At 50.2% G+C, this 25,141-nt stretch overlaps 1 protein-coding gene across 4 annotated transcripts; it reads right to left on the bottom strand.

Moving 5' to 3' along the window:
• Positions 1-1,211: 1,211 nt before the first annotated feature.
• Positions 1,212-23,196, bottom strand: Fgr (FGR proto-oncogene, Src family tyrosine kinase). Of its 4 annotated transcripts, none has more exons than XM_046469118.2 (13): positions 23,035-23,196; positions 13,889-13,951; positions 12,723-12,952; positions 12,087-12,189; positions 10,768-10,866; positions 7,082-7,185; positions 6,442-6,591; positions 5,338-5,493; positions 5,067-5,246; positions 4,443-4,519; positions 4,061-4,214; positions 3,132-3,263; positions 1,212-3,032 (listed from the first exon to the last, which is right to left on the bottom strand). In XM_046469118.2, the coding sequence occupies exons 1-13, from the start codon at positions 23,151-23,153 to the stop codon at positions 2,824-2,826; spliced, it is 1,776 nt and encodes a 591-aa protein (XP_046325074.1). In that variant the 5' UTR covers positions 23,154-23,196; the 3' UTR covers positions 1,212-2,823. The 4 variants fall into 4 exon arrangements, with proteins under 4 accessions (XP_046325074.1, XP_046325073.1, XP_046325075.1 ...); XM_046469117.2 differs by having other exon boundaries at positions 12,723-12,955; positions 23,035-23,195; XM_046469119.2 differs by lacking the exon at positions 23,035-23,196 and adding an exon at positions 14,518-14,659 and having other exon boundaries at positions 12,723-12,955.
• Between the last annotated feature and the right edge of the window lie 1,945 nt (positions 23,197-25,141).

Raw genomic sequence — 25,141 nt, 5'->3', positions numbered from 1 at the left:
GGATGTGATTGAAATTGAGAAAGCAGAAGCCTAATCAATTGCATTGTGCTCTATCTGAAGGGAACAGAAGGCTGCAAGGAAATGGGGGAGCAAGGGAGATTCATTCAGCTACTCCAGGGGGAGAGATGGGGAATAAAAGAGATTGTAGACACTGGGAGGCTTTGGTGTGCTGAGGAGCAGGGGGGATATGTGAACTTCAGGTGGCTCACTGCCCTGCTGAGTCTTCATGGGAACCACATGGGCACCACATGGGCATCCAGGTAGAAGGCAGAGCCCCAGAAGGCAGATAAAAATATTCTGGTTCCACAATAAGACTACAGAGATTGAGAGCACTGGTTTTGGGGCCAGAATACTTGGTTTAAGCCCCTGCTCTGTCACTTATGCCCTGTCAACCTTGAAAAAGCTGAATTCCTTCACTATGGCTCAGTTTCACTATTGGCAAAATGAAGACAGAACAGCCTTGTCTTTCATAGGGTTCTGTGAGGATGAGATGCCCCATGCACTCAGCAGGATGACAGGCACAGCGTAAACAATTTGTAAATGGCGATGGCAAAGAGAGCTAATGTGTACTGAGCATTTTGTTGCTACTTCACAGATGAGCAAATTGAGGCTTGGAGAGATTAATACTTGCAAAAAAATCCACATTGCCAGCCAGTGGGGGAGGCAGGATTCACAACAGACACTACAGCTCCAGAGCTGGGCTCTTATCTGCCTACTCAAAGGCAGGTAGCAACGCTGCCCTCTTGCTGACACATCAGGCTGTTGTGAGGTGGATGGTCAGAGTCTAGGGCCCTCGTGAAGAGTTTGCTCCCGAGTGATCCGCAGAGCAGCCTCCCACTATTACGACAACCTGAGTGGCAACTTGGACTCATTTTTTGTTCCCATCCAACAACCTCCAGCACAGGGAGAGGCACAGGGAACACTTGATTCACATTGACTGCTTTGTCCCCCTTTCCTTAGTGTCTCCAATTTGGGGATATTTCCAGGGACTCTTTCTGCCAAAAACTAGGGAAGAATCACACACACATATACGCCAAATATACTGTCTTCCCACAGCCTAGAGGCAGTGAGGTCTAGTGAAAAGAGCATGGTATTGGTGTAAGGCCTTCCGTATCACATACAGCTGTATGATCCTGCTATATCCATAACCCCTAAACCTAAGTTTTCCCATTTACCAATGGGGTAATCATAAAAACAGGCTCAAGACTGGATTAAATGAAAAAAATTTTTTGATGTAAACACATCTGACATTCAGCAAGCAGGCACTTAATAAATGAGTTATTATTATTATTATTACTATTACCTCTCCCCAACCTGACAGAACTCCTTCAGAGCAAGGGCAGGTCTTATTCATGCTTGTGTTCTCAGGGTTCTGCTTAGCAAAGAGCCTGTCACATAATTGATGCCTAGTAACTGTTTGCCAATTGCAGCAGTGATTCTTAATAAGTCACAGGGTCAACCAACATTTCCTAATGTGAGAAGTGGGAATCCTTATTCCCTGTTCCCTTGTTTCCACAGGGAGGCAAGTCAAGTCCCCAGTTTCTCAAAGGAAGATCTAGAGGGTGGGACAATTTGTCATCTCACAGGTGCAAGGCAGGTTGTTTAGCACCCTTGATTCCAGCCAGTAGGAGCCCTCAGTCATTGTAACATATAAAACTGCTTCCAAAAGCTCCCTGGTGAGGTCCATAGAGTTAGACTAATCCTCAGGCCTCTCCTCTTCCTTCCCCTTCCTTCTACCTTCTTTTGGAGAACCAGCTGCAGAGGGCCCTTTGGGGTGTCCTTCCCTACTGCTCTTGAAGGAGGTGTAAGGTTGTTCCAATGTGCCTATGAGTGGCAAGTCTCCTGAAATCAGGTAAACAACTAGTAAACCCATTGTGCACAGACTGAAGGCCACACTGGTATTGGAGGGGATATTTTGATCGATTTCCAGTTGCCTGTCTTCTCTGCCCATCTCTCAACTCATCCTAAATTCAAACGGGGATGAGTAGTAGGACTTTCGGGTATCCTAAAACTCTACTCCTTGTGCTTATCAGGTGTCAAGGCATCTCTTACCTTTCCCTCCTGCTCCCAATAGCCAAATCTGTCCTGTTCACCTCACTATTGCTCCAAAGGAAGATTCAGGGAATTTTCTTGGCTCAAAGATTCATATCATCATTTTCCTCATTTACATAATCAATAAACACACATTATTTAGAGAGGCGACCTCAGCAACTTTCTCCCTCAGATCTGGGTCTAGACCCCAATCCTGGACCACAGCAGTCAACCAGCAGGAAAGGAATACGGCAAAGAATTCCTCAGTCTGTAATTTACAAGAGAATTGAGAGCAGGAGGCAAATCCTTGGGGCCTGGGCCAGAGAGGAATGACAGGAGGATAGGAAAACAAAGATTGGAGTAAGTGGGAGAAGGGGAATCCATGTTATAAATAAGTAGACAAGGTGTGAGCATTTTTGAAAGGCAGGGGAGAGAGGCCAGAGGCTTGTAATCCTCAGTAGGAAAAGAATAAACAACACTTGGGGTCAAAGTCAGTGAGAGATGAGCTCTGGGCATCTGTTTCATCCTCAATCTGAGTGGGGTGTCCTAGATTTAGATTTAAGTGGGAAGGCGAAGAACAGTGCTTGGGGTCAGAGTGGGTAAGGGATGAGCTCTTAACCTCAATTTGCCTCATCTATAAAATGAGTGGGTTGCCCTAGATGGTGTCAGAATACCTGTCCTCTGACATGCTCAGGGTCTATGGGGTTCTAAGCCTAGAGGCTTTGGGACCAGAGTCCTGGGAATTTGTAAAGGGTATTAGGCAACCAGAGTGGTGGCTGATTCCCAACCAGGCTATGTCTGGTCTCCAGGCTGGTACTGTGGTTCTGTGGAGGTGAAGTAGTCTTCTAGGAAGGACTGCAGGTACTCAAACGTGGGCCTCTCCTCTGGGTCCAGACGCCAGGTCTGTTCCATGACTTCATACAGGGATTCTGGGCAGCCAGGGGGGCATGGCATGTGGTAGCCATGCTCTACCCGTTCCAACACTTCTCGGTTATTCATGCCTGCGGGATGGTGCTCCGTCAGTTAGGGTACCTGGCCCCTCCCAAAGGAACTGCCAGGAGGAAGCCCTTCTTTGTGACCCTCCCCCAACCCCAGCACACCTGGGTAGGGGACTCGGCCCTTGGTGATGAGTTCAGTAAGCAGGATCCCAAAGGACCACACATCTGACTTGATGGTGAATTTGCCAAAGAGGGCTGCCTCTGGGGCTGTCCACTTTATGGGGAACTTGGTCCCTGGAGAGTTTGGAGGAAAAGGGAAAGTTAGTGAGGGGGATCCCTGAGAACAGCTGGATTAAGAGAATGGGGAAGTAAGGATCTTGGGGACCCTGAAGACAGTCTTTGGACACAGCAGAAAGGACCTGGTATCTAGTCCTTTATGTGTCTAGTATATTGCTAAGCACTATAACATTGTGATTTTTCATAATAATAACAGCTATGTGTCTAGCTTTTACTACGTGCTAGGCACTGTTGTTTTTTCTTCCTTCCTTTCTCTCTTCCTCCAGAGATCCAGAAGCCAGGGCCAGTAGACAAATGTTCTAGCACTGGGCTGCATCCTCAGCCCCAGGCACTGTTAGGTGATATATATATGCATTAATTCATGGAACCCTCATGAAAACTCCATGAGGTAGATACTAGGGTAGGCTACAAAGGAGGTACTGAGTAAGGTAACTTTCCTAGCTCGCACTGCCAACAAGTGGCTGGGATTCATACCAGGAATTCTGATTACAAGAATTCAGATTCATACACCCTATTTCCTCTAGCTTAAGAATTGTAGTGTGAATAACACATAATAGGTGCTTGGAAAATATTTGTTGACTTACTGTTGTTTGAATATTTTCATTTTAGTTCAGAAAAGGCTGCTCATAAAGGTTAGGTGACTTGCCCATGCCAAATGTCTGGCAAGTGGCTGAGCTGGGATTTGAACCCAGAATTGCCTCTTGAACACAGTGGCAGGGTTTCTGAGTATGTGGAACTCATGGCAGGCCCTTGGAGCTTTGCAAACTCTAGGGAGGTGGGGTGAAGATCATCACCTTGCTGGGGGTTGTACTCATCATCCTTGATGAGGCGGGCCAGCCCAAAGTCAGCGATCTTGCACACCAGCCGCTCCCCAACCAGGATGTTGGCTGCTCTCAGGTCTCGGTGGATGTAGTTCATGAGCTCCATGTAGGCCATGCCCTCAGCTACCTGGCGATGGGGGATAAGATGTGGGGAGAAGGGAGCTCATGTGGACGCCTCAACTCCTCAGCACCATAGCCTTGGGTGAGGGGTGAGAGTAGCAGTGCTCTGCCTTACTCCTGATACAGAGGGCGGGGCCGCACTTCCTAGGGTAGGCTAGGTATTTAAGAGCTCAAGGATTTGTGGAAAGATAACAGGAGCAAGATCTGAGGTACAAAGGCTGCTGGCTCAGTTTACCTGGGCTGCCATATCCACCAACTGGGGCAGATTCAAGTTCTGGCCCTCCCGGTCCTTGAGGAACTCCAGCAAGCTACCTGGGGAGACGAAGTCAGAAAATCAGCCACAAGACCCCTACTCCAGGCTGGCCTGCCCTAGATTGTTCGTGCCCCAATCCCGAACCTACCTAATCTAGCCCGGCCCCGCCTCCTGCTCCCAGCCCTTTCACGTGAGTCAGCCCCAGACTCAGGATCCCACCGGACGCCTCAACTCCTCCGTAACTCGCCCAGATGCTGTCCCTGTACGGACTCCGCACATACCTCCGCCTGGGGCCCGCCGGACACGCCCCACTAAGACTCCGCCCCAGACCCGCCCCAGACCCGTCCGGGATCGTGCGTTCTCCGCCCAAGCCCCACCCACCAGCTAAGCACACCCCCGCAGGCCCCGCCCCACCCCGCCCGCCCCACATCCCACTTGCTCTAACTTGGCGCAGCTGGGAATCCAGCACTCCTGAGGTTTCGCGTATTCCAGCCTCTAAGACAATTGTCCGTCGTCCCTTCCCAGGTCGGGGTCCAGGTCCTACCCCGCCTTAACCTCGCACCAACTCCCGCCCTCCCAGGCCCCGCCTCCTGACCCGCCTCTCACCATGGCACATAAACTCCGTCACGATGTAGATGGGTTCCTCCGACACCACGGCATACAGCTGCACCAGCTTGTCATGCCGCAGCAGCTTCATGACCTGCGCCTCCTCCAAGAAGGCCTTCGGGGACATGGTGCCTGGCTTCAGCGTCTTCACCGCCACCTTGGTGCTACCATTCCACGTGCCTGCCCGGTGGCGGCATCTTGTCAAGATTCGCTCCCCGCCAGCCCAGGCCCACGCCCCAGCCCCTGGCCCCAACTCCGGGGACTTCCGTACCCAGCCACACATCCCCAAAGCAGCCGGTGCCCAGCCGTCGCTCCAGCGTAATGGAACTGCGACTGATCTCCCAGGCGTCCTTAGCCAGGCCCAGCGTCTGTGGCTTCATGGTAGTGCAGGCTGCTGTGAGCAGGTGGCACAGCCCATCATTCACCTCTGGGGGTGAGCAGATGGAGGGAGGTTACAGGCAGGCCAGTACACCCCCATACTCCTCATCCCACCCCATCCCCATATCAGACCTCAAGGTCAGTCAATCATAAATAACTAGGGCCCAGGTGAGGTTCCAATCCAGGACAGAGGACAACTCAGCCCTCTGAGTGTATAAACATTTTGGTGCCTGGGGAAGGGAGTTGCGCCCAGAGGGAGAGAAGATCCCTTTAAGGATTGGGACCTTCTCCTAGGAGGTGGCCTCCAGCTGGGCCTTTAAGGATAAGGACAGATTCTGACAGGTGGAAATGGGGTTAGGGATTCCAGGCAAAACTGTGGACAAAAGGCCCATTCCCTTCCACGGATCTCATCCTTGGCCTAACCATTTAAGATGGAAACCTCAATCCCAAAGCCAGTTTTCCACAGAGTCAGGCCCCTTCTGCCTCCTCCCCAGGTTCGGAATTGTCTGCTTCTCCTTCACTGCCACTGACTGAATCTGGCCACTATCATCTCTTACCTGGAATGGCCATTGTCCCCTAACAGATCCCTCATTCTGCCTTGCCCCCTGGCATCCAAGCTCCTCTCAGCAACCACAGTTTCTCACTGAAGTGCAGACAAATCGGTCAGCCCCTGCTCAGGGCCCTGTGATGGTGACCTCCTGCCCTGGTACCTAGGTGGAGCACTCAGGACATCACTCACACTCAATAGTTTTCAGATTTAAACCTTAAGACAAGAAACTGGCCAATTCCGGGCTCAGATTTTAGGAGATGCTGCTTGCCACGGTGGGGCTTTGCACCTCAGTTTCCTCTGAATCACACAGAGTAGGATCCTAGGCTGGGAACCTCCATTTGTGGGTTCTAGTCTTGGCCTGGCTACTATTGCTTTGGGGAAACTTCCTCTTCTCTGAGCCTCAGTCTGTCCAACAGGTTTGCTCCGGGATCTGAAGCACCCACTTACCGACGTAGTGCTGCACCAGCTCCTGCACTGAATGGAACTGGGCCCGCGTGGTGATGTAGTAGCCACCTGTGTCCAGCTTGCGAATTTTGTAATGTTTGACATGATCGCCTCTGTTCTGGTCCCAATCACGGATGGACAGGGAGTAGGCACCTGTGGGGAAGGGTCACTTTGGATCCACTGTCCTCCTCTCCCTCATTCTGGGAGCTGGAAGAGGCCCCAAAGACAGGAACTCTGTAGGGTTTTTTGGGTTTTTTGTTTTTATTTTTGTTTTTGCACTGGAGATTGAACTCAGAGCCTTGCACATGGTAGGCAAGCATTCACCACTGAGCTACATTTCCAGCCCTTTCTTTAAAATTTTATTTTGAGACAGGGTCTCTAAATTGCCCTGGCTGGTCTTGAACTTGGATCCTCGTGATTCAGCCTCCTGAGCAGCTGGAATTACAGGTATGTGCCACCATACCTGGCTGAGGCTAGGACTCTTTAGTCTGATAGCCATGTCTCTAGAACCCAGAGCCAGTCTGAGCCCTGCCTCTCTACTGGATCCCAGTCTTATCCCTGAACCAAGCACCACTGGCCAATCCTAGCCTAGCACTAATGGCTGGGCCTCCCAGATGCCAGTGGCATGTGATACAACCCCCACCTTTGGTAGTCTCACTCTCCCGAATGAGAAAGGCCCCTCTGGGGTTGCCTGGTGAGAGAAGCTGCCTCTCTGCATCCTTCCTTCCGATCTTTCCAAAGTACCACCTGTTGGGAAGGACAGGCAAGAATCAGGTACACTCCCTTCAAACCCCCTTCCCCCTGAAAAGCCAGGACTCAATTTCTTCACCTGTAAAATGGAGCTCAAACATCTACTTCATAGCCTGGGCATCAAGATCACGGAGCAGAGGAGCAGGAAATGCTTGGCACATAGTAGGTGCCCCCCAAAAGTTAGGCTTCTCCTCTCTAACCTTTTAAGTATCTCTTGAATTAAAATTGCAAGAACTAAGTCCCCAGTGGCCTCATCAGGGTGTCACGGGTTCCCTTAGTTCATCTCACTGAGGCCCTCTATGCCCTCATGAGGAAGTTGAGGCTCAGAAGGGAAGTAACCTGCCCATGAGGCTAGATGATGTACTCCACCTAAAATCCTCTGCCACCCACCCTAGTTCTTTCCCCACCATCTCAAGCAATCACTCAGATCCCTCCCCAACCCCAGCTCCAAATGCTTCCTCCTCTGGCCTCCAGGACACCCTTTCTTGCTTCTCTTCTCCTTTTTCTAATGGTTCTCAACTGCTGCTTTCCTCTCATCCTCTTAAATTTAGTATTTTTGTCCTGAGTCTTGACTTCAACCTCAGGACTTACCTACTCCTGCTTTCTCTTGGGGATTCTTTCTGGGATTCAATTATAGCCCTAAGTCAACTATGCAAGTCCATTGGGGGAACAGAAGTGACACAGGTGCTATAGAAGACTTGGATGTGGTCTGATCAGTAGATTGACCGACGTGTTACCATTTGGGCTAAATTCAAAGGAGCATAATTTTCAAATCAAGGGAGGTAGAAGTCTCAGTGAACTCTGGGAGATTCAGTCCACACCTTCATGCTGGGAACAGTTTGGGGAACAAGGGAGGTATTCTCAAATGGTATGCCCAGGAGGGCAGGCAGAGGGAGGAAGGAGAAACGGTTTAAGGACTGTGTAGACATATTCCCAAGTTTTTTCAAAGCCCTCCTCCTACCTCTACCCATAACATAAGCTACTTTCTTAATAAACGGTATAATAAGAATAACACTTATGTCAGGTTCTGCTTTATATATATATATATATATATATATATATATATATATATATGTGTGTGTGTGTGTGTGTGTGTGTATTCATTTAATTCTTATAATATTACAAGGTAAGTGCTATTACTATTAACCCCCACTAGACAGATGAGGAAATTGAAATACCTAGTGGTTAAGCAACTTGCCTGAGGCCACACTGCGATGCCAGAATAGGAACCCCAGCTGTCTGCTCTGGGCCCTGTGATCTTAACTGCGACTCTGCACTCAACCACAGCCTGCACTGGGCACTTCTTAGACATCTTGACATTGCCCCAGGAACCTCCCAAACCTCCGTCCTCTACATTATTACCCCTCCTCTCCTCCATGCCTCCCTCACCCTCTGCAGAAGGCCTTACCCGGCTTGTGCTCTGGACCCTGCCCTTGCTTCCCTCTGCTTGAGGAATTCCCTCACCCTATAAGCAGCCCCCACATGCCCACTTTTCTTCTTTCCCCAAAGGTAACTGCTCTAAGTCCCATCTTTTTTTTTTTTTTGGTAACTGGGAATTGAACCCAGGAGTGCTTAACCACTGAGCCACATCCCCAGCCCTTTTCTATATTTTATTTAGAGACAGGGTCTCACTGAATTGCTTAGGGCTTCGCTAAATTGCTGAGGCTGGCTTTGAATTTAGGATCTTTCTACCTTGGCCTCCTGAGCCACTGGGATTATAAGCATGTGCCACCATGCTGGCTCTAAATCCCATCTCGCCATCAACATTGCCCTTAGCCTTTCTCACCTTGCCTTCACTTGAAAGTGTACTTCACACTTGCTAGCCTCCCACTCCTCCCAGGCTCTGCTGTCTGGCCTCTGCCCCCACTTCATGGGAAAGATCTCCATCAGGGTCACTCCCATTGCCAAATCCATTGGCAGCCTCTGACATGCTTTCTCATTTCCTGAAACTTCTCACCCTCCCGGCTGTTTGGTGTTGGCCTGCCCTGTTCCTCCTCACATCTCCTATGACTCCTTCTCTTCAGGGCAGCTTTCACCTTTTCCCCTTTCCCCTAGGACTTGGGTCCTAGGGCCAACCTCTCACTCTCCTCCCTCTTCCTTCACCCTCCTGTGCAGCTTTAATTATCATCCCTACTCTGAAGAGTCCCACATTTCAACCAGCCCAGGTATGCCATCTGCAAGGGCCACAGCACGCAAGGGAAGGAATCTTAAGTACCAATTAGGAAAAGGTGACCTTCTCCTGGACTATGAGCATGGGCTGGGCGCCTCCCATACAAAGCACAATCTATTCTAATTGTTGGCAGCCTCCTCCACCAGGGTGTTCCTCTAAAACCTCAGTCCAACAAGTCCCCCCATAACCCATTACCTCTACTTGCCCCTTTGTCCTATGCCTTAGCACTGGCACCATCACCCACCTGAAGTCGCCCTTGATTCCACCTACTCTGCGCAGCTAAATACCCAATCAATCACCAGGTCTTAGGGATTCCATTCTGCAAGGACTCTTTTTTTTTTTAAACCAGGGATTGAACACAGGGCACTTGACCACTGAGCCACATCCTCAGCCCTATTTTGTATTTTATTTAGAGACAGGGTCTCACTGAGTTGCTTGGTGCCTTGCTGAATTACTGAGACTGGCTTTGAACTCAAGATCTTCCTGCCTCAGCCTCTCAGGCTGCTGGGATTACAGACCCGCAAGGACTCTTCTATCCTTTTTTTTCTCATAAATGTATGGCACCCAAGAGGATAGATCTTAAAAAGCTTTTATGAACCCCAATCTCCTCATCTATAAAAGGGGGACATTAATAATATCAATAAAGTTATTGTGAGAATTGAATGAATCAAGCTAGGTAAAGTATCTGTTACAGGCTCTCAACTATATAAAAATAGTCAGTGAATGTTAATTCCCTGCTATTTTTTTTTTCATTTTGGGGGGGGTGTGGGGATTAAAACCAGGGAGTGCCTTGTGCATGCTAAGCAGGAGGTGCTCTACCACTGAGCTGCACCACAACTCCTCCCTGCCTCCTTTTTTTTTTTTTTGTGGTACTGGGGATTGAACCCAGGGGCACGTAACCACTGAACCACATCCCCAGCCCTTTTTTGTATTTTATTTAGAGACAGGGTCTCGCCAAGTTGCTTAGCTTCTTGCCAAATGGCTGAGGCTGGCTTTGAATTCACAATCATCCTGCCTCAGCCTCCCAAGCTGCTGGGATTACAGGCATGTGCCACCATGCCTGGTTCCACTTTATAGTTCTTTAAAGCTCACACACAGTTGCCATCATTGAGAGGCCAGGCAATTGCTGCAGGACTATCTGGCTTCATACAACAGCTCTGCAGCTCACTAGCCATGTGGACACTGAGCCTCAGCTTCCTCATTTGTAAAAGAGGTAATAATAGAAGCACTTTAAAGAGCATCCAGCACACAATACCTGCTATATATGCATTATTCACTATTATTTTCATCATTATTGTCTCATTTTATTCCCACAGTAACCTTACAAAAGTGTAGACAAGCGGGCAGGCTCAGAGTTTGGACTCCAGGATCTTATCCATAGGGCCGGCCTCCCCGCCTTCCCCACTCACTCTTCAGCTTGGATGGAGTCCACAGGAGCCACATAGTTGCTGGGGATGTAGCCAGTTTGTCCGGAGCTGAGAGACCGTGCCTCCCACCAGTCACCTTCACTGCAGGCATAGAACAGGGTGGTGAAGGGGTAGTCAGCAGCAGCTCCAACCCCTGGGGCACACAGAAGCCAGACAGGGCCATGCTGATTGGTGGATACTGGCCCTGCCAACCCCTCATCTAGGGACTCCCCCATCTGGATCAGCTCTGCTCCCAGCCACTGCAGCTGTCCCAGGAGGGCTATTCTCTGAAGAAGGAATCAGTTTGAGGACATCTGGATCTCCTGGCTTCTTTTCTCTCGCTCCTTACCTGGGCAGGAGTGAGTCAGCTAACTAGGTCTCTTGCCCCACTGATGCTCCCCCACCAATGGTTTTATATTTCCTTCTAGATAAAATCCAGACAGCTCATTCTTCTTCTTTTTTATTTCCTTCTAGATAAAATCCAGACAGCTCATTCTTCTTCTTTTTTCCTTCCCCGTGCTGGGTATGGAACCCAGGACCCAGCACATTCATTCCCAGCCCCTGGATCTCAATCTTTATGATCCGACTAGACCTAACTGCTCAGTGGTTTTCAGAAGTCATCATTTATTCTCATTCTCTCTTCCTCCTTTCTCACCTCTTCCTTCATTCTTGGTTAATTTCTCTAATCTCATCTTAAAAATCATCTCCTCCAGGAAGCCTGCCCTGAGCACCACTACCCTGGACACCAAGTTTGGTGTTCTTTTGTGTTCATATTTCCTCATGTTCCCTCCACTCACAAAGTAGTCACCCACGTTTGTTTTTGTTTTTTTGGATGTGTATGGTTCTGGGGGGGAACCCTGGGGCACTCTATTACTGACTTACACCCTTAGCCGGCCTGCTCCCTCCCTCCCTTCCCCTCCCTTTCCTTTCTTCCTTCCTTCCGACCCTCCTTCCCTCCTTCCCTCCTTCCTTCCTTCCATTTTTTCTTTCGAGACAGGATCTTGCTAAGTTGCTCAGGCTGGCTTTGAACTCGTGGCCCTCCTGCCTCAACCTCTGTAGATGGGATTAACCCCACCTCTGCCACCATGATCACCCAGTGTTTTCTGTTTGGTTTGGTTTTTCAATGCTGGGAATGGAACCCAAAACCCTGCATATGATAGACAAGTGCTCTACCACTGAGCTGCACTCCCAGGGGTTTTATTTTCATGCATATGTGTCCCCAACTTGTCTGAAGCTTTCTGAAGACAGGGACCAGATAGAACTCTTCTGGGGTCTTGCTCCCAGCCCGCCTGGGGCCTGAACTAAGTGGCCTGGTCACTTACGTGTTGTTCAGGATGTGGAACTTCTCGCCCTTGGTGAAGGTAAGGTCATCCTCTGTCCGGGCCTCATAGTCATACAGGGCAATGAACATGGTCACCCCGGTCCCTGCAGAGTCAGGGTTGCTCAGTAGAATAGGGAACAGAACAGAGCACCAAGGGTGCTGCACACCGAGATTCCTATTCCCCAGCCAGGCACTGTGCCTCCCCACTGCCACAGAGCCCCAATTTTGCCAGAGGCCTTTGGAATCCAGTGGATTTTTGGATTCAAAATTCACCTTGGCCCCTACGTGGATTTAGGATACATAGCTTCATGCCCTTCTTACCCTGGAGAGTCCCCAAATTGTCTACTTTTCCTCCTCCCCACCAAGAAGACCCCCCCCAACCTGGGAAGTGGCACCCGAGAGGCCAGAGGCATCTGTCATTGAGGTGCCTCTCTCAGATGAGAACAGAGCTCCATCTCCCTCTCAGACTGGGGTTTCAGGGTAGGGCTGTGCACACTCCCTCAATCTGGGTAAGCTTGAGAGGACAGCTGCATCTTCCACATTAGTCTGGAAGCTTCTAAGGACAAGTCCACATGTCCCCTTCCCTCAGTTTCTCTTAGGACCCAGGAAGCACCTGTCTCCAGGCCTCTGGACTCACCTGAAATGCCCCTGATGGTGCCACTATCAAGGAAGGCAGGGCTGGTGGGCTGGGGGGTAAAGTTGTTATAATTGGGGATTTGGGCAAAGGAGGGTGCAGGCCGGGCCTGAGTGGGGTCAGGGCCATAGCGATCTGCAGCCCCATAGCTCTTGAAGTCCCCTTCCAGGCCAGCATCTTCCTTGGGCCCCGGCTCCAACTTCTTGCAGAACACACAGCCCATTCCAGGAACCCTGCTGCAGAATGGGGGTGTGCCTCACTCAGGGGCCCTTGCCAAGTGCACCACCCTATGCACACATGTGTGCACGGGCACACACACATGCACACACACTTGCATAGGCACCAAACTCCCACTCAAGGGCCTGGATTAGGATCCTCCCTAGTAAGGGACAAAGATGCAGCAGGGCCATTTTGGGGTCTGCCTTCATGTGTTTGAATAGATTGTGTCTCCTCAGTGCTTGTCTCCCCGCCCCCTCAAGTCCACATCCCTGGGGCTGATGTTTTACATTGGATGGTGCTGTGTAGATTTACATATTTTTGCCTCCCATTGCTTTGAAATGTTGTTTCTGCGACTCCTTCTGGGTGCTTGTGCATGTGTCTTTGTGTGTCTCTAAGTGTGTTTAATTGTGTGCGTGCAGTTCCTGGTGAACATCTGTATGTGCAGGTTGGTGTGTACAGAGTTTGTGTAAAGGTCTGCAAGTGTGTCTGGCTATGTGTGTGCACATCCATATGAGCGTGTGAGTATGTGTTTCTGTGTGAGTGTCAGTCTGTGTGTGTGCGCGTGTGTTCGGGTCTGTATGAGCCGGTGTCTCTGGTCTGTGTGTCTGTGACCATGAACACAGCTCTGGGTGGAAGCTTATGGGCTTGTCTCTGTGCGTGCCTGTGTGTGTGTGTCTGTGTGTCTGTGTCTGCATGTTTGCGTGTAAGTGTGTATGAGAGCTGTGTGTCTGCACCTGGAGATTCCCTGCAGAGGGGGATCAAGGCCATTTCCTGTCGTGAGTCCAGCCTCAGGCCTCTCAAGCTGCCTCATTCTGGCTCACCCATCCGTTACCTAGCAACAGGGCCCTTGTAGGAGGAGGGGGCTGTGAGGCGGTTGTGGGGCCAGGAAGGCCACCCCCACCCTGTTTCCTGACCCTAAAAGCCTTAGTCCTCCCCCCTCCCCCACTCACCCCACAGGCCCTGACTCCTGGGTCAGTAGGGCTGCTGCATCGTCCTTGGGAGGGGCTGGAGACCTGAGGGTGAGACAGAAGGACATGAAAGATGAAGGTCCTGCCAATGTTCCTGGCAGCCAGCTGCCCGGCTCCTGCCCTCTTCAGGAAGCCAGAAGGTCTGGGCTCCACCCCAGCATGACTTCTGCCTTCATTTTCCATCCCACCACCCCTGGTACACTTACACATCCACCCTCTCACATAGGCCACACCACCCACACCAACTCTCTCACACTCGGATCCCCCTGACACCAACACATGAACACACACACCAGCACACAGTCACACAACACCACTCACAGCATATGCTTGCGTGAGTGTGCTTGCCAACACCACCACACACCAGCACAGCTCCAACAAGCCCAGGCTCTGATGCACGACAGCCCCCACACACGTCCACAGGCATGGATGCCTCTCAGGTTAACAGACTCTCACACTCAGACGCTCATATTTTTGTATTTAGACCCATCTCTCTAACTGGATTTCTATCAAGCTATGCTCAGCTCCCTGGAACCTTGCCTCTGCTCCCGGCCTGGGCAAACCCCAGCAGCCCTAGGATCTCTGGTGCCAGAACAAAAGCAGACACCTACCTCCAGAGCTCCACTCCTAACCGCACATCAGAGAAAGGTTTAGGGCAGCAGTTAGGGCCAGTAGTCCCCTAGGGAGCTCCCCAAATGAACCAAGCCTTCCCTAGCAATAGTGTCCTCTGAGCAACAGGGTAGGGAGGTCATTGAGCAAGGGGTCCCCACCCCTCCTCCTCTGGGCCAGAAATTCTGCCATTGCAACACTCAGAGAGGAACTGGCTGGGGAGAGGGCTCTGTTTCCCAAGATGTAAGAGGAATGGAGAGCTGTAGGGTGGGGCCATCTCAAAGAACCCGTTTCCCCGAGAGGGGTCTGAAGATCTCGGAGATAGGGGGGCTCTAACTTGCCTCCTTTGGCCCCCTCTTGCCCTCCTCTATAAAGAGACTCTTCCTCTTTTCTCAGAATCCTGCCCTTCTAAACCAACACCACCAGTCTTTTCCAGGAGACCTTCGTACATCTAACAGGTTCAGTTGCCTGTGGACAGTTCTGTCAGACCAGTGGCCAGACCTCTGTCCTAGCCCCACCAGCCCCTCTCACCCTTCACTGGAACTGTTCTCTCATGGGGCAGAGGGTGACACCCATGTGGTGAACTGTGAGGACAGTTGTGGTGAGAGGTCTGCCCTAAAATAGGCCCCGTTCTCTAGACTCCCACTGAGACCTTTGCCCCAGGACCCTTCTGTGAAACCACTGTCTGCAAGGCCGGGTTGCAATGTGGTTGGGGCAGGGGAGAGAATAAAGGAGGAAGGGAAGGAGACGTCTAGGTTCGAGTTGAAGGAACTTTAGGGAAGGTGAGAGGAGAGATGGGATGGATATGAAAGCAAGGGTTCCAAGGTAAGAATGAAGGTCTTCTCGCAGGAAGACAAACACACACCTCAAAAGCTGCACCGAGCTAACGCCAACCCACACAGGCCTCTTGACACATTCTTGGACAGTGTCTCAGCTGCATACCACACATCATACAGACTCTGAGCTCCTCTGTGCTGATTCCCAGACACATACATCTTCAAGTGTTCACACGCCACATATACACGAATTTCCAGCCCTCATCCGTCTGTACATAGACACACACACACAGCCTCTCCACAAGAACAGTAAATATGGCTGGCTTCTGTAATTCCAGCAACCTGGGAGACTGAGGTAGGAGGATTGAAGGTTCAAGGCCAGCCTCAGCAATTTAGTGAGGCCCTAGGCATCTTAGTGAGATCTTGTCTCAAAAAAAAAAAACAAAAAACTGGGGATTTGGCTCAGTGGTTAAGTGCCCTTGCCCTTGGGATCAATACTTAGTACAAAAAAAAAAAAAAAAAAACCCAGCAAAATATGGAATTTATAGTATTTTCTATGTAGCTGCCAGTATGTTAAACTGTACCAATACCACCTCACAACTACCCTATAATTTTATTTTTTTTTTGTACCGGGGATTGAAATCAGGGGCACTCAACCTCTGAGCCACATCCGCCCTATCTTGTATTTTATTTAGAGACAGGGTCTCACTGAGTTGCTTAGCACCTCACCATTTCTGAGGCTGGCTTGCACTTGCTATCCTCCTGTCTCAGCCTCCCGAGTCGCTGGGATTACAGGCATGCGCCACCGTGCCCGGCCTAATTTTAAATATTTTTAAAAATTCTTTTTAGATGTAGATGGACACAATAGCTTTATTTCATTTATTTCATTTATTTATTTATTTATTTATTTATTTTTGTAGTGCTAAGGATCAAACCCAGTTCCTCACATATCTTAGGCAAGAGCTCTACCACTGAGCTCCAACTGCAGCCCCTAAATTTAAATATTTTTATTATTGCTGAGGCAACTCCCAGGCACAGAGAGGCTTAGAAAGTTGTCCAAGATCACCCAGATGTATCTTGGCATTTGACTCCAAAATCTGAGCTGTCAACCAATCCTCTCTATTCCCTGTCACAGATATAGGTAGTTGCAGCCATTTCTACAAATAAATGTGTGCAAATTCAGAGCCCAGATAGGGACACACATAGATTACATAGCCTTCTTCTTGAGACAGCCCCGCACAGCTCTCCTCTATAGGATACAAACTTATACAACTCTGGGGTCCACACATAGCTACACTGTTCTCACTTCCAAATAATACTCAGGTGCAGATTGCCACAGCATATCTCTACAGTCCAAGGGGAGCCGCAGATTCTGCATTCCTGGTATGGGGGTAGGGAACAAGACCAAAAGCTAGTGGGCCGAGGAGGAGCCCTGACAGGGCTGATGTTTGGCCAGCAGGCAGAAGTGGGCAGCTCTCAGGGCTTTATCACACCCAGACTTGAGGGGACCCATCTGGGCCTGGCTCTTGGGACCAGTATGCTAAGGGGCTGAGAGGCTGTGGGACACAGGGTTTGGCATCTGCAAGGCCTTAGAGAGGGGTCATATTGCATGTGACCATACTCATGTTTTTTTTTTCTTCTTCTTCTTTTTTCTATCTTTCCTTCTTTTTTGGTACCAGGAATTGAACCCAGGGGCTCTAACACTGAGCCACATCCCCAGCCCTATTTTGTATTTTATTTAGAGACAGGGTCTCACTGAGTTGATTAGAGTCTTGCTAAATCGCTAAGGCTGGCTTTGAACTCTCTGTCCTCCTGCCTCAGCTTTCCAAGCCACTGAGATTACAGGCATGCACCACTGCACCTGGCAGCTCATGTGTTTTTTTTTTTTTTTTTTTTTTTTGGTGGTGCTGAGGATTGAACCCAGGGCCTTGTGCCTGCAAGGCAAGCACTCTACCAACTGAGCTATGTACCCACTCCCCACTCCCAAGTAGTTTTTGTCAGAAAGAAAAAGATGAGAAAGACAGCAAGAGAGAGAGAGAGAGAGAGAGAGAGAGAGAGAGAGAACGCAGGGGTGGGGTGGTCAAAGACTGAGAGAGAAATAAAGAAAGATAAAAAAAATCTAAAAAGCCAGAGAGACAGAGGATGGGAGAAAAAAAATCAAGCCCTGATTTGTAGCATTTGCTGATGTCCCTGGTATAAATATTCCCACCATGGCTGACTTAAGGCTACTGAAGTGACTTCTGGGAGGCAGAGCTGGAAAGGGATTCAGAGAATCAGCTCCCCTCAGCCAGTACCAGGCAGCTCCCGCCTGTCACCACCAGAGAGAGACCCCAAAAAATACAAAAAAGAAAAGTGGAGACAGAAATGCAAGGTAGAAAGAAGAGCAATGGAGAGATAGAAACAGAAAAAGAGAAAGAAAAAGATGAAAAGAAAGGTCAGTGACAGAAAACTAAAGAGACTAAAGAGCCGGAGGTGGTGGGGAGGGAACAGGACTAGAGAAAGCAGGCTGTGTCCTCTCTGCTCAGGCATCTGCATGAGAATAGCCCCCAGGACTCTTTGCCCCTTGCTCTGATCCCAACTCTCCTGCCACCAATTCTCTAGGGAGTAATTAGACTTCCTCAAAGTCTGGATGACACACATTATTAGTAAAAATGTGCTAATTTATTAAACATTTACATAGTGGTTGGCATCATGCTATGCAATTCCTATGCATGATATCAGTTTGTGACCTTATGAAATAGGTTTATTTATTTTAATTTTTAAGTTGTTGATGGACCTTATTTTATTTATTCACTTATATGAGATGTTGAGAATCGAACTAGTGCCTCACATGTACTAGGCAGGTGCTTTACTACTCAGCTACAGCCCCAGCTTGGTAGATTTTATTTTTAAGCTTTATTTTACAGAAAGGAAACTGAGGCACAGCTGTTAGTAACTTGCCCAAGATTACATTTGCAGCAGGAGGTCAATCACTTGGTTCCAAAGCCCACCTAGGCACTGTTCTATTTTGTGGTTCTAGTAGAAGCAAGGATGTGTGTCCCTTTATGAGTGCCTGCTGTGTGCCAGGCCCTATGCTATATGCTCTATATTGTGGTTATGGCCCAGAGAGAGAAACTGATCTGCTGTGTTTCTTTTCTGGGAGACTCTGAATTGGCTACCTGCTATCACCAGAAAGGGAGTGACTCAAAGAATGGCCACCAGCATTCTGGGCACTGCAGGACCTGGAGCTTATTTGTGAATTTTTTGTGTGTGCGTACTGGGAATCAAACCCAGGGCCATGTGTATGCTAAGCACATACTCTACCACTGAGCTATAACCCGTGTCCAGAGTATGTTCCTTGAACATCTGGTTAACAGGAATAGGTTCTCAGAGCCCCATCAGGATCTAAATCAGATTACAGGTTTCAGAGCTGAGATCCAACCTTAGATCATGGTACTCCCTAACTTCAACATCCACCCCTGGGTGACCCTCTCTAGGTCTGTTCTTCAGATGAACATCAAGGCCTCAGAGTCTCAATTTTCTTGTCTGCACCTTCCACGCAGAACTGTTGTGAGAACTTCATGTGACAAAGCTCTTGCTTAGTGTGCAGTGGCTAAGATAGGCTGAGACCCACCAAAGCAGAGTAGCATGGCTTCCAGGGACACTTGTTAATCTACTCTCCTCTTGTGTGCAGGCGGGCAGTGACTTGCCTGTCACAAAGCCAGGCAGAAGATTCAAAGCCAGGACTATTCAGTCCAGAGTTCTGTTCCTGGCACTGTGGTGGTGTTCTCCAAAGCCCAAGCAAGATCATGCTGTCCGTAAATGGTGAATTTCATTCTCCCTACTCAACCCCTGGACAACTGAAAACATCATCCCTGACATGTCCCATGGCAGCTAACCACCCAGCAGGGAATCTGTCTCCCACTCATCCCTACCTTATACATAGGAGCTCCAGGCCCACCCATCTTTTTTTTTTTGTACCAGGGATTGAACTCAGGGGCACTCAGCCACGGAGCCACACCCACAGCCCTATTTTGTATTTTATATTATTTTTTGTACTGAGGATTGAACTCAGAGGCACTGGACCACTGAGCCACATCCCCAGCCCTATTTTGTCTTTTATTTAGAGACAGGGTCTGACTGAGTTGCTTAGCGCCTCATCATTGCTGAGGCTGGCTTTGAACTCACAATTCTCCTGTCTCAGCCTGCAGAGCTGCTGGGATTACAGGCATGAGCCACTGAGCCCAGCTCCAGCCATCCTTTTTTGAGGGCCATACTTCCCAAAGGCCTTCAAGGCTTTGATGTAGGCACAGGATGTCCTGCCCTCTCAACCCCTGCCAAGGATCTGGGGATCAGGAGACAGATTAAGGCTCATATTCTACTCCTGCCTGACAACTAGCTTGAGATATTGGGCAATTCATCTCTCTGAATTGACGTTTTTTTGCCTATAAAACAGGAATACAAATTTCTACCTCACTGGGTTGCTCCTGAGCATCAAATGCTGTCAAGCCCCTGACATATCAGGCTCATAGTAGGTGCTCAATGAACTTTCACTTCCTTCCTGTCCCTTTGAAGAAGGGGGGGGTATTGTAGGGGGAGAGGTGAGAATGCAAGATTGGGCGGGGTTGAGAAGAAAGAGAAGTTCCCAAGCAAGGTGGGAGTGCCTAGCACGCCTGGGGATTTCACCAAAAGGGAACTGGGACTTGGGGCAGTGGCAGGAAACCACCATCCTGCAAGAGTTCCGGCTTCTCCTCAGGCTCCTGGCTAAGCAGGGGCAGGCCCTAGGCTGGAGGGGCAGAAGTAAGTCTAAGGTCTGCAGACTCCCCCATCCCTCTCAAGCCCTGAGCCCTCACTGAGGGCTTCCATCCTCGCCTGCAGTCCTCTCACTGAGTCCTGCCACCCACATGACTCAAGGGCCCTTATTGAGCCCTCATTTCCCTCACTGAGGCCCTCAGCTCTCAACCCTCTTGTATCTCAACCTTCCTCTCTTGAGGCCTCACAGCCCTCCCCACCCCTGAATGTGCAGAGGCTAAGACTTACCCCATGAGATGCACTCTATCACCCCTGATAAGGCCAGGGGAGTGTGTAAGTGCACATGCGTGTGTGTGTCTGTGTATAAGTGAGGCCTCTCTGTGACACACTAGTTCTACCCTCCACATGGTCCTGAGGATAGAAGCTGAGTTTTTTTCTACATTCTTCTGGGTAAAATTTTTTTCCACCTATCACTGAAAATCTGCTCACTAACCTCTAAAACAGGGGTCTTTTGATCCTGCTGGCTTGAGACTCAGGAGAATGGAAACCATGAGTAGTTTGGGGGGAATTGAGGGAATCAGATCTGGGTTCCACAGGTGGCCAAATGGGAAGTGCCCCCAGGGGTCCTGCTGGGGTAGGGTGGGAGGCATCTTGCCCTCTCCTATCTTGGCCAACCCAGTCTGCTCTGTATGGAAAAGGCTTTGGCTCCTCCTTCCTTTCCCAGATCTGGATTTCCATACCCATTGTGCCAAGGTCTGGCCATTTCCTTTGGCACATCAGCCCCAGGTGGCTACAGAGAACACCCGAACAACCACATATAAGCTCCAGGCTCAAGCTCATTCACTCAAAGCCCAAACCAAACTCACTAAGTCTCACACCCTCACTCACAGCTTCATACCCACTGCTGAGAAGGAGCTAACCTTAAACCCATGGGCCCTGCCTTTTCCTCCCCATTCCACCATCCCCCTCTCCAGAGGCCATATGAGTTTAATCAAGAATGGAATGGGGCTGGACACTTTGGCACACACCTGTAATCCCAGTGGCTCCAGAGGCTGAGGCAGGAGGATCACAGAGTTCAAAGCCAGCCTCAGCAAAAGTGAGGTGCTAAGCAACTCAGTGAGACCCTGTCTCTAAATAAAATATAAAAGAAGGCTGGGGATGTGGCTCAGTGGCTGAGTGACCTTGAGTTCAATACCCTATACCAAAAAAAAAAAGGAATGGGGACTCAGGCCTCGGCTCTGGCTACTTCCTGCACCATAATAAAATGAGATACCCTGGATTCAGGGCCTCTACTGCTGGCCCTGCAAGACACTGACTTCCAAATCTGCATCCATCCATGAAATGGCAACAGAGCCCTGCTCTTCAATCCCTACCACAAACCTAAAGATGCAAAGGCCTCAAGATCCCTGAGAGACCATAGGCCTGAGGGGCAGCCAACCTGATGTGGCGCATGGAGGATAGGGACAGATCCCAAACCCTGCTGGGATCCCTAGAATGAATTCTCAGCAGATCCACAGTAGATGCCAACTGTGTGCTGCTGGTCTCTGGAGGTGCTGTCAGTAGGACCCAGGCTTTCGGCTCCCCCATCAGGTTTTGAGAAGGTGAAGGACAGTGATAACCTTAACCCCTTCAGCAAAAGCGCTTTATCTGTAATCCCAGCTAGAGGCAGACTGAGGCAGAGGATTCCAGGGCCAGGCCAGTCTAGGCAATTTAGCAAGACCCTGACCCCAAATAAAATAAAAAGGGCTGGGGATGTAGCTCAGAAGTAGAGCTTTAGCCTAGCCCGCCTGAGGCCCTGGGCTCAATCTCCAGTAGAGCAAAACAAAACAAAAACTGCTTTTCTGCAGGTGATTCACAAGGGGGAGAAATAATTTCTCCGCTAGTTCAAGTGAGGAAGAGACTGAGAGAAGTCCTGTAACTTGCCTTTAGTCACACATCAATTAAGAACCCAATCTTGCTAAGAAACCAGCTCTCTGAGACTGCAGATCCCTCACCCCAGGATCCCTGAAACCTGAATGCCATCTCCACACTCCTCGGTTGGGCAGCATGCCCCCGACTGAGGATCCAAAACCCGGACGAAAGCGGGACCAAAGGGGGCCGCCAGCAGCGAGCCTGCAGTGACCCAGCGCCCGCTGGCCTCTCCGCCCTCTCGTTGCCATGGAAACAGCCCCTCCAGGCATTCGCGGTCAAAGGCAGGATTTCCGTCGGGGCGGCCAGCAATTCCCGGATCCCGAGGGGAATGCGGACCTAGACCGCTACTGCCGGCGGGGAGGGGGCGCCCCGAGAGGCCGGTCCCTGCTGAGGGCGGGGACTTCCCCAGGAAGCTGGGACCCACGGCTCTAGCGCCTTGAAGGAATTCCCTGCCACCGGAGCCCGCCCACCACTGCCGGACCCGAGGGTCTGGGGGCTGCAGTCCTGGCCGCCTCGCCTACCTCGCCGGCCACCGGCCTCACCCCGACTTCTGCCGATTCCGGACAAGGGGCATTCCTGGACCCCCGGGACTATGCCCAGTACTGCGTCCTCCACAAATCATCCTCCTTGACTCCCTTCGCGTGAACTCCCGCGCCGGATCCTCCCAGGACCCTCCACCTAGTCCCCCTCTGTCAGAGCTCTCAGCGTCTCCCTAATTTCTCACTCTCAAAGTCCCCTCCACTTCTCCACAAGACCATTTTGGGGTTCCCCTGAGCCCCTTCCCTTGACTCTGCCCGCTTCCCAAAGTCTATCAACCTCACTCCCTAGGTTCCCTACATTCTCCCCATCAGACCTTTTTGGGGAATCTCTTTAGTTTGCTTTCTCCATATTTTCTCAGCTCTCTCCCCAAATATTAAAAGCCTCACTCTGCAGGTCTCCAGTGTTCCTCCTTAAGCCCTTTAGGGGTGGTATCCCTGGCGGTCAGCTCCCTGAGTCTGCTCCCCAAGTGCAAGCTCATCCCCCGGCGATCTAGAGTGTCCCTGCCGGAGCGGGAGGGGCACCACCTGCCCTTCCCAGCCCCCACCTGTCACGGCCGCCTACCTGGTCCCAGGGGAGCCCGCTTCTGACCGACCTGGGGCGACCCAGCCCCGGTTCCCAGAAGCCACAAGTGCTGACGTCGGGGAGAAGTGGGGTGCTGCCCGCCTCTGCCCGCTGCCCATTCTGGGCAGAGAGGAGGAAGCCGCCTCGGACTTCTCTCTTATTGCGGTAGCGGCGGCGGCGGGGAGAATTCGCAGTCACGCCCCATCCCCAAGCCAGCAGCCCGCAGCGGGGAGGGGCCCCCAGATCCCGGCCTGCCCTCCCCCACTTTCCTCCTTCCCGGGTTACCTGGGGTCGGCTCTCCCAGCCCCCTCCCCACACCCCAGCCCCTCCCTGCGACCTGAATGCTCTGCGATGCCTTCCCAAAGGCGCCCTCTCCAAAGGGAGAGGTTTCTCACCCCCAAGAAGCACCTGCTCATTTAGAATCATTGTAGTGGAGATCAATTGTCGCTTTTCTTTGTCACTGAGAGACACCCCCCCCCACACACACACACACACACACTTCTTTTCCTGCTGGTAAAATTGGGAACCAGATCAGAACTGGCCTTACACAAGTTCTCAAAGAGTTGACCTTCGACTGCTGTCACCAGAGCCACCGTGGATCCTGTCACCATGCCTTGCCTTCCCCCTTCCTTAGGAGGTGGGGAGGAGGGAAGACCCTGCCCTTAAGAAACTGCTTTTCAGAGGAATACATTCTCAGGCCACAGTCACACGCCCAAGTTTTAGAAAACCTGGATGCCATCCTTTATCATCATTCCAGCCTTTCCTACTAAGGATCCCTGATCCCTGCCCATCCTGGGATCCACACCCTTCCCCACTGTTACTTCTTCAGCTTTAAACCGAGGACCAGGAAAAGTGCTCCTGTCTGGGGAGGAAGAGGGGGGCCTGAGAGGGTTGTTAAGAGGAAAAAATATATGGGGTGGTGGTGGAGGGGAGTAAACACAAAGGTGGGGCAATTGATTGTAGGCAATGACACCATGACTTTGGCTTTAGAATGAAAAACTGGGATAGGTGTGTTTCTATAAAAGGGCAAGGGTGTGTGTACAGCAGTGAGTCCCATATGACTTTAGGGTGACGGCAAGTGGTGGGATGTAGATAAGAATGCTTTCTCTTAGGAAAATGGAAGAGAGATGAGGAAGACGTCAAGAAAGTGGAGATGCAAGGACTTTGGAAGGCTGGCCTTGCCCTGGCTGGGCAGCTTACCTCCACCACTGAGCACCTCCTGACTCCTCACTGGTTCACATGTTTTATTTACAAATAAACATTTATCACTGCCTGTCAGGTGCCAGCTTTAGGGAACGCAGAAATGAAAGAGACTGGTCCCTGCTCTTGGGGGAGCTTCCAGGCTATCAGGCTTGCTCTGTCATCCTTCAAGTTCTGGCTCACAGGCATCTCCAGGAGGTCTTCCCTGATGGCTGCCCTCATCCCCAGCAGAGCACTCAGCAACCCCTGCCTGGTATGTCACTGGCCCAAGGGGGTGGGCAAGAAGGATGTTTTCCTAAAGGTCAGGACTGAGCCCTGCTCACTTCAATGCCTTCAGTGCCCAAGCAGGTCCTGGCAGAGTAGCAGTCTTTCTGGGCATCGGAATACACAAATCAGCCAAAGAACAAAAAATTAACAGATAAGGGCTGAGTTGTAGCTCAGTGGTAGACCCTTTGCCTAGCACGTGTGAGGCACTGGGTTCGAGTCTCAGCACTGCATATAAGTGAATAAATAAAATAAAGGTCCATCAAAAACTTAAAATTAAAAAAAAGAATAGGTAAAGAAATGAAAGTCCAGTGAAAATAAATAATTAAAGGTAAGAATGAAGAAATTGAATGAAAGAACAAAATTGATGCTGTTTTTTATAATTTATTTATAATAAATACATATTTGTATGTATGTGGAGGGTGCTTGGGTTAAACTCAGAGATGCTTTACCACCCAGCTACATTCCCCAGCTCTTAATTTTTATTTTATGGGGCTGGGGAAGTGGCTCAAGCGGTAGCGATCCTCAGCACCACATACAAAACAAAGTTGTTGTATCCGCCGATAACTAAAAAAAAATAAATATTAAAATTCTCTCTCTCTCTCTCTCTCTCCCCTTCTCTCACTCTCTTTAAAAAAACATG

This window comes from Marmota monax, unplaced genomic scaffold (assembly GCF_021218885.2).
Source record: "Marmota monax isolate L192 unplaced genomic scaffold, Marmota_monax_Labrador192_F-V1.1 WCK01_AAM20220418_F8-fsc00008, whole genome shotgun sequence".
In the NCBI taxonomy this organism is placed as follows: domain Eukaryota; kingdom Metazoa; phylum Chordata; class Mammalia; order Rodentia; family Sciuridae; genus Marmota; species Marmota monax.
Note: the sequence above shows the minus strand (reverse complement) of the source record. Positions and strands in the feature narration are given on the sequence as shown.